General features: G+C 41.8%; 1 protein-coding gene across 4 annotated transcripts in view; it reads right to left on the bottom strand.

Annotated features, from left to right (window-relative positions):
* actn1 (actinin, alpha 1) overlaps positions 1–13,283 on the bottom strand; it is a 57,063-nt gene extending 43,780 nt beyond the window's left edge. Inside the window, exon 1 of one of the 4 annotated variants that reach the window (XM_040042773.1) lies at positions 12,891–13,283. In XM_040042773.1, the coding sequence (XP_039898707.1) occupies positions 12,891–12,998 (108 nt within the window). In that variant the 5' untranslated portion in view covers positions 12,999–13,283. The remainder of the gene's footprint in view (positions 1–12,890) is intronic. The other 3 variants (XM_040042770.1, XM_040042772.1, XM_040042769.1) reach the window with 3 other exon arrangements.
* Between the last annotated feature and the right edge of the window lie 2,342 nt (positions 13,284–15,625).

The following is a 15,625-nucleotide window of genomic DNA, read 5'->3' as shown; positions in this document are numbered from 1 at the left end:
TTTTATTCTGACTAATTTTCAAGTTATTATCTTTACTATATTGTCTGTGTATGCATGTTCGGTGTTGTGGGTTCTTGGAGACCTGGATTGCGAATGAAGGTATCTGTTCAATTCAATTTTATTTATATGGCACCAAATCACAACAACAGTCAAACGCCCCAAGACGCTTTATATTATATTTAGGTAGACCCTACAATACATACAGAGAAAAACCCAACAATCATATGTCAACAGTGGGGAGGAAAAACTCCCTTTTAACAGGAAGAAACCTCCGGCAGAACCAGGCTCAGGGAGGGGCGGCCATCTGCTGCGACTGGTTGGGGTGAGAGAAAGAAGACAGGATAAAGACATGCTGTGGAAGAGAGCCTGTTAAGCACTTCGGGTTGGCTAAAATACGCTATATAAAACTGACTTGACTTGAAGCTGTACTCAGCAATTTTGTTCGAAATTTTTGCACTTTGAGCACCACTTCTCCTGAAAGATGCATCACCATCTAACCCTTTTGCAGCTTTTGAATGCACTAGAAATAAATAACTAAAAACATCTTACAATATGTAGTTTTATTTCTTCTTCCTCAAATGTACAAAGTGCAAACTTTGAAGACATTCATAAAACAGCAAATAGCTTCTATCTACTTCCTGAATTTTACATATTTGATGAGACTAAGAACAAGCAGGTTTATATCCAGACAAATGTCTGAGTATGACGCAAGCTGATAAGAAGACGCAGCACTTCTGATGATCTCACAGCACACAAATTGGATGCAAATCTATGTGCAGATGCTATTCAAATAGACTCTGGGCATCAAAGAGGCCTTGCTGAGCAGCGAGTCATTGAAAAGCCCAGCGTGAACATGTATCTCCCCGCTTCGCTGGCTCAAAGCAGGAGTCTCCCACCGCACAAAGGCCACTCTGTGACGGATCCCATTTCACTGCAGCGTATGTGTCCAAAATGAAAGTACAGCTTACGTTCCTAGTACTTAAACAAACATTAAGGTCTGTGTTTTTGCAGGAGGCTGAGTTTACAGCATGTGCATACACTTGTAGTTTGAATGTTTCTTTTATATGCTTGCGTCAATTAAATTATATTGTTTGTTTGCAGTGTTAGTATCAATACAATTTTGTTTAAAAAAAAAAAAAATACAAATTTACGAAGATGCTGGCACTGTAAAGAGAACTTATTATCACAGCTTTGAGTCCTGAGTCATGCCTGAGCTGTCTCTGACAACAGTTGGACAGCAATGTAAACAGATACGATGAAGCACAGTGGCCAGGTTCAGAGTAATCGTGAGTCAGCTCGAGCTCGGTTTGCCAGCAGCCGTCGTGTGATGGTAGGTAGCCAGTCGTGGTGCTGCTTTGTGCCGAAGCAGCGTTTTTCACTGCTGACCATCACCTGACTCAGAGAAATGCTGAGCTGGGGAGGAGCTACACTGCACTCAAACAAAAGACACTTTCAACTCATCCACCCATCAGCTATACTGCACATGTCCTGTTAAGGCCGATGCACTTCTGCAGTAATTTTCTGTGCACCAAACTAGAAGCTTCCAGGAAAACAGACATTTCTCTCCAAGTTCGCAAACAAAATATGCTTTCCCGATTTATAATTACTTGAATTAACATATTTAATTCTGCAGGTAGCCAGAGCAATGAGTCAGTGTGTCTTTCACATGTCCAAAAAAAACCTCATATCTGTAGTTTTTCTCTTCCTCTTTCTACCTTTGTAATTGTTTCACTGTGGCAGACAGCACAATTCACACAGGAATAGATTTGTTTTTGGTGTTTGTTGATGATCTGTTTCCAAAGTTGTCCTCAAAAATGCTGATTTGTTCAGTGTTTTAATGTTAATGGGAGAGTCTCGAGGGATGCTATGTGACGTGGGCCACATGAGGGTGTTTCAAGCCTTTAATAGGTTCTTTGCTTGTTTTTCTGTGGCTAAAAATGTTATCTGTGAAGCTCCCCACGTCAAAAAGGGAAAATGCTGAGACCTGTTCATCCAATTTCTTATATTAATGTAGCATTAAATACGGCATTACACGGAAAAAAAAAAAGAAAGAAACTTGCATGAACACATCAATTTATTGTGTATAATTCGGTTGAGTTTCAGCACTGAGCCATAAAAACAATGCAGTCTGATGCTGTTGATAGCCAGACATACAAAATTAAACTTCGTGTTCATCAGTTCCACCTGCGAGTCAAACAGAGAAGTGGTAACTCTCTCAGTTCAGAAAAAAAACCTGAACTGAAAATTTGCTTCAACAGAAACGAGCACTGCCAAAGGTCCAAGTAATACATGCACCCAAACCTTGGTTACAGCGTCCTTGACCTATACAGCTCAGCTCCAGGGGCCGCTGACCTGCTCTAACATGAAACAGCCCCTTAAAGTGGTGCCAACCTGCTGCTGACCCCAAAGAACAAAGAGTTTAGCTTAAATATCAGTTTTTCAGAATAAACGTGGCAGAAAAGCTCCAATCAAACGCTTCCATCTAAATATGTGCACCACATATTTTCTGTGGCAGTTACATTTGTAATTGTACTCATAATCCTGTATGAAGTTTATGAAACTCTTTTTAAGACTTGTGATGGATGATTTGCTCATTGCTCGTTTAGAGAAACAGCAAATAGCAAAAAGTCACATGGTATGTGGACTATAAAAATAATTTAAATGTGGGCTCATATTCCCACATCTGGAAGAATGACCAAAAATGGCTACACAAGCCTAGATTAGACTGATGCTGCAAGCTGAGATAAATGTCCTGGAGAAAGTGCAGAGAGCTATGATGGAGGCACACCGGCCCCACATGAAACACTTTAATGAAAGTATTGAAACGAGCAGTGGCCTTTCTTCTTTCTTCCTTTGGAGTCTCATCTAGTAAATGCTCGGCTGAGATGACCTTCAGCTGGATCAGTGATTGATTCATAAATCAAAGCCATCAAACGCACCAAGAAATGGATAACTTGACTTATTAGAAAGGATGAATGTACCCCATTTTACCCAGTTTAAGTTCTTTTATTCCTATTTTTGTTTTGCTCCTGAGAGAAACTCTGTGCTCAGGGCAACACAGCTGAACCACAATTTATCATCAACAGAAAGGAGAGAAAACTTCATACAAATAAAACCATCCAACACCAGTGGATAAAGTGATATGTGATATACGTTTCTCCTCTGGCTGTTCTGAGCTGTATTGGTTTTTGGTCATAGAGATTATCCTTCAAAAAAACTGAGAAAAACAAAGTGTGGGAAGACTTTTATGGGCGTTTAGGAGGACCCACGCGCACACATCTGCCAAGACTACAACTCAACTCCACAGTTAGCTACTGTGACGGTTGTACCACCCTCCCTCCTAAAGTCCATCCACCAGCAACAGCACCTGCCAGCACTTCACGCAGCTTAAACCACTCTGCTGCCCCACCGCTCTGCCGAGGGCTCTCCACTACACACCAACAAGCAGCAGGCTGGCTTTCCTCCTGCTTTGGGTTGCCGGGGTGGGGCCATCAAGGGGAGGTGTCTGTTACAACTTGTAATGAGATCTGCTGCGAGCACTTCACAGAAGCTGCTGCTGCTGCTGCTTACCGTCATAAATGAAGTGACGTCAGGAGGTTGCAGGCTAATCCTGCAGGAAACTGACAAAAGAGAGCAGGGCAGGGAGCCGAGGTGTCGCTCAGCCCTCGCTGCTACTGTGCAATTTAAACGCGTATCACAAACAGCTCAGAGTCATCAGACCACAATGTGACGTGCCTGCAGGGAGTCCGCTCTAACTGACCATGAGTGCCGGTGGAGCACAGGATCAATAGCAGCCACTGATTGAAATTCAGACGTTCAATACTTGTCCCACTTTAGAAGAGTGTAGGAGTACAACAGAACAAATAGCCCCCGGCCTCAATTTTCCCAGTGACACTCCCCACGCCAAGAACTCACTTATTATCACTCACAGGATCATTTTCATCTTCATATTTACTTCCTCTCATCTCTTTCTGGCCACCTAGGAAGGCTTAGTCACTGCAGTGAATTTGACTCCTTCTGAATTAGACTTAATTGCCCACAGTGTAAATAAAACACTAAGAAACATCCCGCCTGTATTGTTCAAATGCTCCAATTGCCCATTTACTACACACAGTGCAAACAGTGATGCACCACCCTGTGCGCAGTGGCTTCCTGATAAAGCTGGAGGGAGATTTCAACATGCCCAGACTAAAACAAGCACGGAGGAAAAAAACAAAACAAGTTTTCCTTAAATCCATTGCCACCCACTCAGCCACACAAAGGGGGATAGATAGTGGAGAGAAAGTAAATAACGGGAAGCGAGGGAGAGAAACGGATGAAAGGAAGGAAAAAGAAAATATAATATGATGGATAAGATGTTTCAAGCTGATGTTATGGAATGATGTTTGTAGTGATTGTTTTTAACCCTATATCTGATGAGTTTTTCACATCCACTTTGTTAGTGAGCTTCCAAAATCAGTTAAGCCATCCAAGAAACAATCTTACATCATGTGGGAAGTGATCAGCAAAAGCAGATTTTTGATAAAGAGAAAAAAAAAAAAAAGGAGTATCTGGAATAGGAAGTGTAAGTGTAAGATCAGACTCTGGAATTCAGGAATATTATAGTTACTAGGCCTCCATATTCTGGGTGTAGGATTATTTTCTGTAAAAAGGGTGGCAAACTGCTTCCTGGAAATCCATTTGTTTAATTTGACCATGTTCTTAGCTCGTTTGCTAATTAGGAATGTCCTTCCTGTTTTTTCCCCTCAGTCTGGAAACTTTGCAGCTGGTCATTAAGTGCTATGAGTCCTGTTTTACCATTTCTTTCAATGTTAAATGAAGAACTCAAAAGCAAATTCCGGAAAACGAGGTTACCTGCTATCTGGTATAGATGTAATGAGGAGGTTTATATGCCTTACATGTCTGTCTATTAAATGTAAAAAATAAAAATAAAAAAATAAAAAAGTAGCTTGGTTAGCTTAGCTAGAGATTGCTTGGCAACCACATTTCTCTCAGGAAAAACATGTATTTCCCAACCAGTTGTCAAGCAGTTGCTGGACATCGCTGGGCAAAATCTTTCACAATGAGGGTGTGACACTTTTTGCAATTGCTCTAGGACTGGATGAATGAAACTTTCCACAGCGACTGTCGGCAACCAGTTGGGGAATACTAATTTTTGCCCTCATAACTGGTGGTTAGTAGGTGGTCAGTGACCAGTCTCTGGACCCATGTGACTGTACCATACCATCTTTTTTTCTCCTACAAAAACTGAGGAATAGAAACAAATCTTCTCTTTTATTAATCGGTGTAGGTTAGCCGTCTCCCCAGTTTCCAGTGTTTATGCTAAGCTAAAGCACCTGAAGAGGGAAGTCATTTGATAGCTCAAACTCTAACCTTGCTGATGATGATGAATTATTGAATCCAGGTTGACAATGTGACAATAGACGGCCTCTTGAACACACTCTCTTTGTCCCGAGCCCTGAAAGCTCCTCTGTCCGAGTCTCTTCTTCCACTCACTGCCTCCTCCCCCCATGCTCTCCTTTCTCTGCCCCTGAGCTACACCCACACAGATGAATGAATGGAAAGGTGTGCCTGCGCCCTGTTTTTACCATGGTGTCTGTTTACTCAAAGCTTTTTTTCCCCCCTTTTTTTTCTGTATAGGAAACGCACTACAGCTGCTCCCATGAGGAGGCTTAAAGCTAATACACTAGCATGTGCACAGACCTTCTGAGTACAGTACAAACCCCCTCCTGGCTTCAAAGCAGTCAGCACATGCACTTGAGAATGCATGTGGTGTGATTAATAGCATTAGCGGAAAAAAGACTCGACTACATCCTTCCCATGTGGTGCATGAAAAAAATTCTTGGAAACATGCAGACAGATCACCTATAAACGCCCCTCTGGGTCGTACGGTATTGAAAACATGTGACCATAAGTGTGCAGTGGATCCACACATGGTTGCATATTGGGTATTGAGCAGATTTATTTTTTTGGGATCGGCAGTGTCGTCTCCACAGGAAAGCACCTTGACCCCAAAGCTCAGAGTTAATGCAGAATCTAAAAAGTCTGGGGTCTCAAAGAGGCTACAATAACGTACACATAACAACAAACTGCAGTCTATGCAGCATTAATTGTCATTCATGAAACTTCAAATGAAGCAAAGCAGTCAAACGTATCCAAACCCGGGAAACTAAGTAATTAAAATTCACTGCACAATGGGTCTTGAAACTGTTTTAATGACCGAGGGCTTGGGGTTGACTTCTATATACAACATTTCTAAATTTGGAGCTAGAGAAAAGTCAAGAATTTGCATCAGGGCCTGGGCCTTTGGGAGCTGCTCAGATAAGAGCCTGGTAATTGCTCACATTTGACTTTTCAAACAGTGGATTCTTACAAACTAAGATGTACTGTTCAGCTGGATGAGGATAGATTAGCATGCACCTTCCTGAAACAAATAAAGGAGAAACTGTTCAGCGATGAGAATTTCACCGACGGCATGGAAATGTTTTTGCAGGCCAAGAACGGACGAGAAGTTGTGCAGTGGTCTGACCTTCTTTCTTCAGACAGCTGGGAACAACTTTCTCAGTCGCTGGCTCTCACTGCATGGTAACACACACACAGAGGAGATACATCCACAGTGCTGCACATGGCTATTCAGATATTCAAATTTAAACTAATTCTTCCAGCAGCATCTGATCAGGAAAAATCTGTATCCAAGGAAAAATTCAGGTGAAAAAAAACTAAACACTAAGCAATGCTCCAAATGCAGGGACCTAAAGCACACTAATGCCAGAAAAAAGATCCCACCACAATGCCAGTGAGTTCTGAGAAAATACTCCTGCACTTCATAAGGAAACTAGACATAAAGTGGGAACTGACATTTGCCCCTCTGATTCCAGCACTCTTTACTTTGAACTAACAAAGTTTCATGCCTTTACCTTGCACTGTTGCAGTGTTATTTCCTTGACAAATCCAGTCAATATAAACTCAAAAAAGCCTGTGCGGTTGAAGAAAGACTGTGTCGCCAGGTCTCAATTTTCCCCTGAAGACAAACACACACAGACTCACAAGATACAGACAATACCTACTTCATAGCATAGCTGGGAATCATGAAAACTCATTGAGTTACATCTGAGAACCATTAATGTCCAACTGTGTGCCAGTGCATCCAGTAGTTCTTCCAAAAATTATGAACTCAGTAAGGGAACATCACATAAGAAGCAATTAAAGTAAAAACAGCTCCTTCAATTTGACATTTCCTGGGCAAACAGTGACACCAGTCCAACTAAAGTCCCAGCAGAATAAAACACCTTCTTGAGACGCAGAGTGGGGTTATGTAAGAGTCATTAGACACAGGTCAGTCTTCTGACACAACGTACATCCACCAAAAGCTTCAGGCCATAAAGAGGAGAGGGTTTCCTCCAGACTGAAAGCTTCTCATTAGCAGCAGATAACAAGATGTTTCAGCTAATTATGAAACCGACTCCATCAAACCCACATCGCGTTCACGCCGGACCAGTTTACAGGAAGATTTTACAAAAGAAGAAAGGAAGCAGTTTCATGGCAGGAATCTTGTTTTTGGTTTGAATCCCAAATGAGAAAACTGGAAGAAACATGGAAGACATTCAGTTTTTCATGGGAACGTGCATATGGCATTCAACAGGTTGACAGTAAATGCTTCTTTCATGAATAAAAATCTATTTCAGTCAAAATTATAAACACGTCTGTGTCATTAAAGCACTGCATTTCAATTCAAGATAAAACATCTGCTCTTTAATATCTGGAATATAAAATTTGCACAACTCCTCTGAGCACACCCCTCCAGCTGAGCTAGGAGCACGCACATAAAACTTCCTATGATGGGGAGAGTGGATGATCCCGTGCGCTCTCAGCCTGGGTGTCAGCATGTGACCCCATCAATACAGAAAACGAGACAGAGCCCTGAGAGCCGTGACCGGGGTATCATGACTGCTTCTCCTGGGAGCCCCTGTTGGGATTTATAGTCTGGCTGCAGTAACCACAACAGTAGGATCCACCTGGGAGTTCCTGAGTCTTCTAATAAGATATCTTTCACTCACATATTGAATTTTGAGACTTTTTAGTGCTTCACAGGGAGCTGCAGCCACCCTGACAGATGACTAAGTGACTGAGAAAAGGATGCTGAACCGCCTCCTGCTGACAAACAGACAAAAGGTTGCTCACTTCCCTGAAGCATCTCTGAATCAGATAAAGGCCGCATCGGAGAAACGACCAGGACTTCACAGTCTCGCAATCTTTTTTTTTTTGTTTTTTTGTTTTAAAAAAAAAAAAAAAAGTCCTCTAAATATAAAGATACATCACAGAAATGGGAGAGTGGCTAACACATCCCAGCAATATGTCACATCTCGTCTTCTTAACCTTGGCAATAGCTCTCCAGGCTTTCTGAAGGTCTTTGGCTGCTTTTTCCACTGACGTCCAGTCTCGTAATCAGAATCATCAAGGGAAGAAAACTTTCCTAAGAAAGTTCAGGCTGCGTGAAGAATAAAGATCGCCATACCAAATACTGACTTTCAAGCTCATTAGCGCTTAAAACTGTGTTTTTACCTTATATTCTGTATTTAAATCCATGTTTACATACATATTAATAAATGTTTCCCATTTTCCTAGGAAGATATAAAGAACATTAACACAAATTCATCTTCCAAACTTGGAAACTGTTTAGGATAAACCAAGAAAATGTCTTTGCTTGTATTTTTTTGTAGCCTGTCTCACCCCGAGGAAGCGGATAACCTGAATTTGTTCACATGTTAAACCATGACTGTGGACATATTTTAACACTATAACTTTGACTATTGCACATTGTGCAAACCACATGCTGGGAATGTTTTACCTCAAAGCTGGCTGAGCAACAACTCTTCCCATTGACTGTGTGTGTTTGTTTCTGTGTTTGTAGACCGGAAATAGTGCAAATATTATCCATATTATTAGATTATATTGTATATTTAAACAAACTAAATTCACATGTGTAAATTTATGTTCCCAAACTGACCCTCACAAGTTTAAAAAAAAAAAAAAAGCATTTTCTCTTTTGTTGTTCATATTTTCTGCATATCTCCGTCCTATCGTGTGTTTCATTTAACTGCTATTATAAGACTTAAAACTGTTTCTCTCATAAGGTCACTGACAAAATGACATTTTACTGGCTCAAAATATCATTCAAGCGCTATGTACACAAACGATGATAAGCACATGTGAGTTTAATCATATGATTGAGTGCAGTCCTTGGTGGCAGTGGTCATCAGGGCTCAATGACAGGCCGCAGCAAGGAAAACATCACATGACACAGACGGGCAGTTTACTGAAAATGGAAAATAAATGTGACACACTCTTCAGCCTGCTCATGTTTTATGTAGTGAAGAGGAGCAACATTTCAGCACTTGACGCCTTGATCAGTGTGGAGAGCAGAGCTGCCTGGGAGACAGAGACAGAGAGGAAGGTGGGTGGCTGGAGGGTTTTTTTACTCTTTTGACATCCACCGCTTTGTCACCAACGATCTGACACTCTTCTCCTTTTGTTTATAAAAAAAAAAAAGAAAAAAAAAAAAAAAAACAGGGTTTGGAAAGGTGCATCATGGGAACAGAGGAATTTGATGACAGGAAGCATTTTGAGAGGTGGCCAGAGCTGACATTACACATCCTATTATGCAATGTAGCAAACAGCTGCCAGTGTGGAACAAAACACTCATCTCTTAAAGGTTTTCTTACTAGAAGTAAAACGTCACACCGTCATTCATGTGAGTCAGTTTCCTGAGTGATGAAACTTGATGTTTTTTAGGACACGAGCAGCCAACAGACTTGCTTATTTACAGAACTAAAATATCCATGTATGGTGAAGGAAATCACTCAGCAGATTGCCACATGGGAAAATCTTTGAAATTTTTACTTCAGTTATTGAAATTATTGCTTATCAAATTAATCGTGCTACTTCTTCCAGAAGAGGTTGAGTGACTGTACGTGGATGTTGGTCAGGGTGCCGAATTGGGAAGTCTGCTGCCTGTGACAGCCACGCCCAGTGCTGATTGATCACAGTGGTGACTGATTCGCGTTACAGACACTTCCCACATATGCATCACACAGACAGGCAAGCCTCTGCAAAGCCTTCCTGGCCACATAGCACATGAACTCTCTGACATCACAATTCAGAGAAATCTATTGATCAGCACGCTGATTCTGCTGCCGGCAGTCACCACAAATTAAAGAGACACACCACTTTTCTGCTCTTTGCCTCAGAGAACAGGTATGCTCTGCGTCTGTCTCCACTTTATTGGCGAAGGTGAACAAATCGTGAGATCAGAGGCTCTGATCTGTGACCTGGCTTGTAGAGTCTGGCCAGGGGAATGTGGGTGTGGGTTGGGAACACAGAGTTTAGGGGTGTGTGAGATGGGAAGTAGGAGGCGGGAGGTTTACAGGCAGATCTGGTGGAACGTGCTGCAGCTCATACCCTTATAAGGACAAACCTGGACAAATTAGCTAGAGCAGTTAACACCTGAACTCCACCTTCCAGCTACAGAAAAACAAAATGACCAAAAATTAAAGGAGCGCGACGATAAGGTTCACTCAGAGTGATCACTAAGGAATGTATCATGTGATAAAGGTGACAATATGTGAGCTTCATGTAACCTTTGGCAGAGGGCAGCAGACACCTGGGTATGCAAAGACATTAGGATTTCAAGATTAGAAGATATCTTTGTGCGTTGGAGTCAGGTTAAGACTTGTATCGGACTCCAAATATTTTAAGCACTCTCAGACACGCCAAGCTTGTGTGTGTGTGTGTGTTAGTGAATTGCAAAAGAGCCTGGAAAAAAGCCCTCACCTGTGTAATGTGCTCTTTTTTTTGTACTTTTGCACTGTTAAAAAGTTTAACAGACACTTGAACAGTAAAGAGACACCCAGCATGGACACATATGGCCACTTGGACCCAAAGAATTAATTTGGTTGTAAATTTTTATCCACCTAATTATCACATCTTGGTGGTCTGTATCAGTATCCAAACACCAGTGAGTTTAGATAACTCCAGTTATATTCTACAACAGCAAAAGCCTTCAAATAATCAGCTATCGTTTCATTTTATGTTTAAGTACAGTGACCAACATCTTAGATGTTGAAGTACTTAAACACTAAGATCAGAATAAAGAAAGTTATGAGGGAGAGACTGAAAGAATGAAAGGCTTCCTGGTTATCTGTACATCAGCAGTAGAGCTGATTGCTGAAGCTTGGGAGAAATTTTTCAGTGCTGCGTGCACGCGTGTGACAGTTATCTATGCCCTCCTTGGGGCAAAGGACAGAGGTGCAGGCCTGCAGAGGAAGGTGGGGGCTGCTGTGATCCCTCTCAGTCTGTAATGGTGTCTGGTCAGACCTCAATATAACCCATCAGTGCTCTGTCAGACAAGGGGAGGTTTACATGAATAAATATTCTTGCTCTCTGCTGGATGATTAGATCAATGAGGGCCATGCAGGCACAGGAATGTGCAGGTTATCACAGGCAAGCGTTTCACCACAAATTCTGACTTGTTTGTGATATGGGCAGAACAAAACAGTCAGGTGAAACTTGCCCGTTTGTTGCATGATGACCTTTATATACCAAAAGCCCCTAAAGGAGCGCCAGCAGGAGACAATTACCTACTGATGTCCGAAGCACTTCTGTCTACTGTTCACACCTGACATCAACCCCGCATACCTTTCCTTTACTTCCCCTTTATCTGCTCTCGACCGGTAGCAGCCTGCCGATGACATAATCCAGGAAACCAGAAGCCGAGAGCTTCGTAGAGCAAGAAAGAAACTCGGGGAGAAGTTTTCCAACAGCAGCGAGAGGGGCCGATTATTACCATTTTTGGGCACGCTTGCTCCCATCCAAGCCCAGCCCAAACCAAACCACAGCTTACTCAGATTCCACAGCGTTTTTCTTCCCCCTTTTTCAAAGCAGAGGACAAGTATGGGGAACAGGGAGGGGGGAAAAGTAGCACCCATTCTCGAAACAGACCATTCATATTCCATTTGGAAAACGAGCAGCAGCTGGGAGACGCGTGTAGAAGATCCGGACTTGTTAAGACGTCTTAAAGCTCTTTATTGAAAATATAAACTGTGTGCAGTTCGGGTTACAGCGCTCATAATCACTCAAAGGGGAAGAAAAGTAGTGTCAGAAGTCAAATGGCTAACTTTCTATCACTGGTAATAACACCGCAAACAACTTCCTAACTAGAAACAAGTACTCCTTTGTTAGTGGCGCTAGAAAATACGTAGAATCCGCGCGTAAAATGGCTAAATAAAGCGGAGTCGGAGGGAATTATGGTGAGTTTACCCCCCTTCTCACACAAATACACTCCATCCCCGGGTTGTTAATCATGGCCTAATCCACGTCGCATCATAAGCCAGATGACAGGAGGGGCCAGGTACACACCATATGCAGTCAAGCGCATGGCTGACATCTGTTGCGCTGAAAAAGTGGCCGTCCCGTCCGCCTTCTAATTGTCCCTCCTCATACGCTTTCCCTCCTGCTTCACGTAAAGTGCTGTTCCTACACACGGTCGATATACGTCTACAGCTCTGCGGGATATCCGCAAGTCTCTCCGAGATCTGTAGGCGAGAAAAGTTTTGGAGCCGTATTTAAAAGTACCCAAAGAAGTCGCACAGGTGATTTTGGCCGCGATAATGAGCCTGATAATTAAAGCAAACCACTGCCAGCTGGTTTTTAGGGCTGCCGTTGGTTGTCTGCTGGCTCCACTAACGGATCGATCTGGAGCCAAAGTCGCCAAGTACACATCCAAGCGGATGTGTGGCGATAATATTAATGAGCTGTGTTATTAGAGCCTAATTATTATCACAGGCAACAATCCCACTTCCGCACGGGAGACAGAAGGAAGTCAAAGCCCTTACCTTTCTCTGCTGCTTCTCCCATGCAGGATCCAAGAGGAGATCCCGATCCCAGTCATCTTCTTGTTGCATATAGTCATTTTCTCCATCATACTGTTCCATATTATACATGTATATATAAAGCTTTATATATAGACGCTCTCTGCTTGTCTCGTAAGTCCTCCGGTCCTCGGCGAGGTGATGTTTTTTACAGCAGCTCAGTCTACTCTCCTCCACGCATTCAAGACGGTGTGTGGATGAAATTAACGGTCCACCCCCGGCTTCCCTCTCTCGCTCTCTTTTTCTCTCTCTCCCTCCAACTCTGGCTCTTTTCTTCTTCTATCTGCTCTATTTTTTTCCCCCAGCAGGAGCACTCAGCCGTAAGCAGGCAGGGAGTAGGCAGGTCTAGTATCGAGGAGCGACGGACGCAAAAACTTTGCCTCAGACAAATTGGAATCGATAGCAGACCGAGGAATCCGATTGGACGCCTCTGGGACTCAGAAACCGCCTCCCCGAAGCAGACTGGCTGCTTGGGCTGTCAGCGGTGAGGCTTTATAACCAAGGTTGACTGCCTGGGTCGAGCCAAATATCTTTCGGCCTGTAATCAGAATAAAACAAGTGTAGTTTTTTTTTTTTTTTTATTTCAATTGTTTTATTTAAATAATTAGAGGTAATAATCTTTCCGCAAGTCAAAGTATCAAAAAGTAAAATTAAAAGCTGTGCATTCAAAGTGAAGTAGAGGAAAGTAACCTAGAAACAGGGGCGTTTCTAGGTTTTCTTTTTTTTTTTTCAGCGGTGGGGGCTCCCCAGAAAATATTGAAAACAGAAATAAAATTATGGTAGAAAACAGGCATAGTAAACATGATTTTCGTGCTCATGTGCAGCCCTGTTTCCTGTTTCATATTTCTTATGTGAAGAGTGGAGCTTCACAAGAAGGCATGTTGGATAATTGTTCTGCTAGGGAGAATTTAATGCATTTAAACTTTAAATGCATTAATGCAAGTAAAACCTATAATCCTACTTCAGTAGCTTAATAATGCACAGGTTGTATAATCCAAATATATTCCCAATATTTAATGCACTTATTATGTCCAGTAACACTTTTCAAAATGATATTATTGGATTATTTTAACAGATTCATTGATGCATGTATCTTTTTAATTTTCCAGCTGTTGATGATTTTAATCACTTATTTATTGTTCTGTAGCTTGATCTACAATAAGGCAATTAATCTGCAAAAACACTAACAAGACCTTTAAAATAATGCAATGCGGTAAAAGCAGAAAGTAGCATAATATGGAAAAACCACGTGTTTAAGTAACAGTACTCCAGTCCAGTGGCTTTGGTGGATGGGGCACCAGGGGACCAGTCATATTTTGGTAGGTTGTTTTGCAGAGTGCATTGCAGTTATACCAAATGCCACACTTTGAATTTAAAAGGCTATATAGGTATTAAAAGTAAAGTAGTCCCCTCATTATGCAGAATATCATGCACTGGTATTGCTTTAAATGTTTTCATTATTGTTCAGGCAGTAACACATAAGCAGGATATCTTTAAAAATATTTACTACATTTATATTTTAAGCAAACTGGAATTATTTCTGTGACTGTAAAGCAAACATAAAGGAGTGGTTTCAAAGAGGGCTGCATTCATGTTGTGGTGTTGTGTTAAAAATTTCGGTCACTACTGAGATGCTTTCCAACAGTTTTGATATTATCCAGCAGGAACGAAGCTCTTCTTTCAATCTGTTTAGTCATAAGTTGGGATCCAATGACATGAACCAACTCCAACTAAAGTTTGGAGAAAATATTTGACATCCAAGAGGAGGTCATAAGATCGTACAGTCACCAGCTTAAAAATGAAAAGAAGCACAATCCAAGAGAGATCATGCATAAATAAGAAAATCATTGCCAAAACTGATGCCTGTTCACACATCACACTTGGCAAATGCAAAGAATGATGCAAAGTGTGGATGAATGAAACCAGTCTGACACTCCATGCAAACGTGTTGTAAATTAGTGAGTGTGGACAAAGAAAAAACTGGTCCTACTAAACAGGGACAATTCTTTGGCTCAGAAACACTTCAGAAATCAGCATCTGTGACACAGTTCACTCAGCCGTCCACAATTGAGAGTTAAAGTTAAAGAAAGTTGATTTTAGTGACTTTGAATCTGGTATGGTTATTGGTCCGAGTTTTTCAGAAACTGCTGATCTACTAAGAGCTGAGCTCACTGCACTCAAATGGCCTCCACAGTCACCAGATCTCAATCCAACAGATCACCTTTGGGAAGTGGCGGAACAGAGACTTCTCATCATGGATGTGCAGCTTACAAATCTGGAGCAACTGTGTGATGCTATCATGTTAATGGACCAAAATTACAAAGGTGCAGAATGTTTTCTGCACCTTTGTAATTCTATGCCACAAAGAATTAAGTCAATTCTTAAGTCCAACCTGGTATGAGCAAGGTTGGATAACAATGAGATGTAAAAACAACAAAATTAAATCCAACATCATGCTATAAAAATAATAGATTATTGGACAAGGTGGGTAAGGGGGTTCCTTTTGTCTGAGCCCCAGTGCTGCTAATCTCATAATCCATCCATTTACTACAGTATGAGAGCTGTGAGTAGAAAGGTGAGTCACCACAAAGCTCCTGCAAACATGTGAAGAGATGGCCAAGTCTGTCTGCCTTGTAAGGTAAAACCGGCTATATCTTTCTCTGTCTCACACACACACAGAGGCATACACAATGCAGGAA

The sequence above is a fragment of the Simochromis diagramma genome, unplaced genomic scaffold, assembly GCF_900408965.1.
Source record: "Simochromis diagramma unplaced genomic scaffold, fSimDia1.1 OVJJ01000304.1, whole genome shotgun sequence".
NCBI classification, from domain to species: Eukaryota; Metazoa; Chordata; class Actinopteri; order Cichliformes; family Cichlidae; genus Simochromis; species Simochromis diagramma.
The sequence above is the reverse complement of the archived record's forward strand: the minus strand, read 5'-3'. Positions and strand labels throughout refer to the sequence as shown.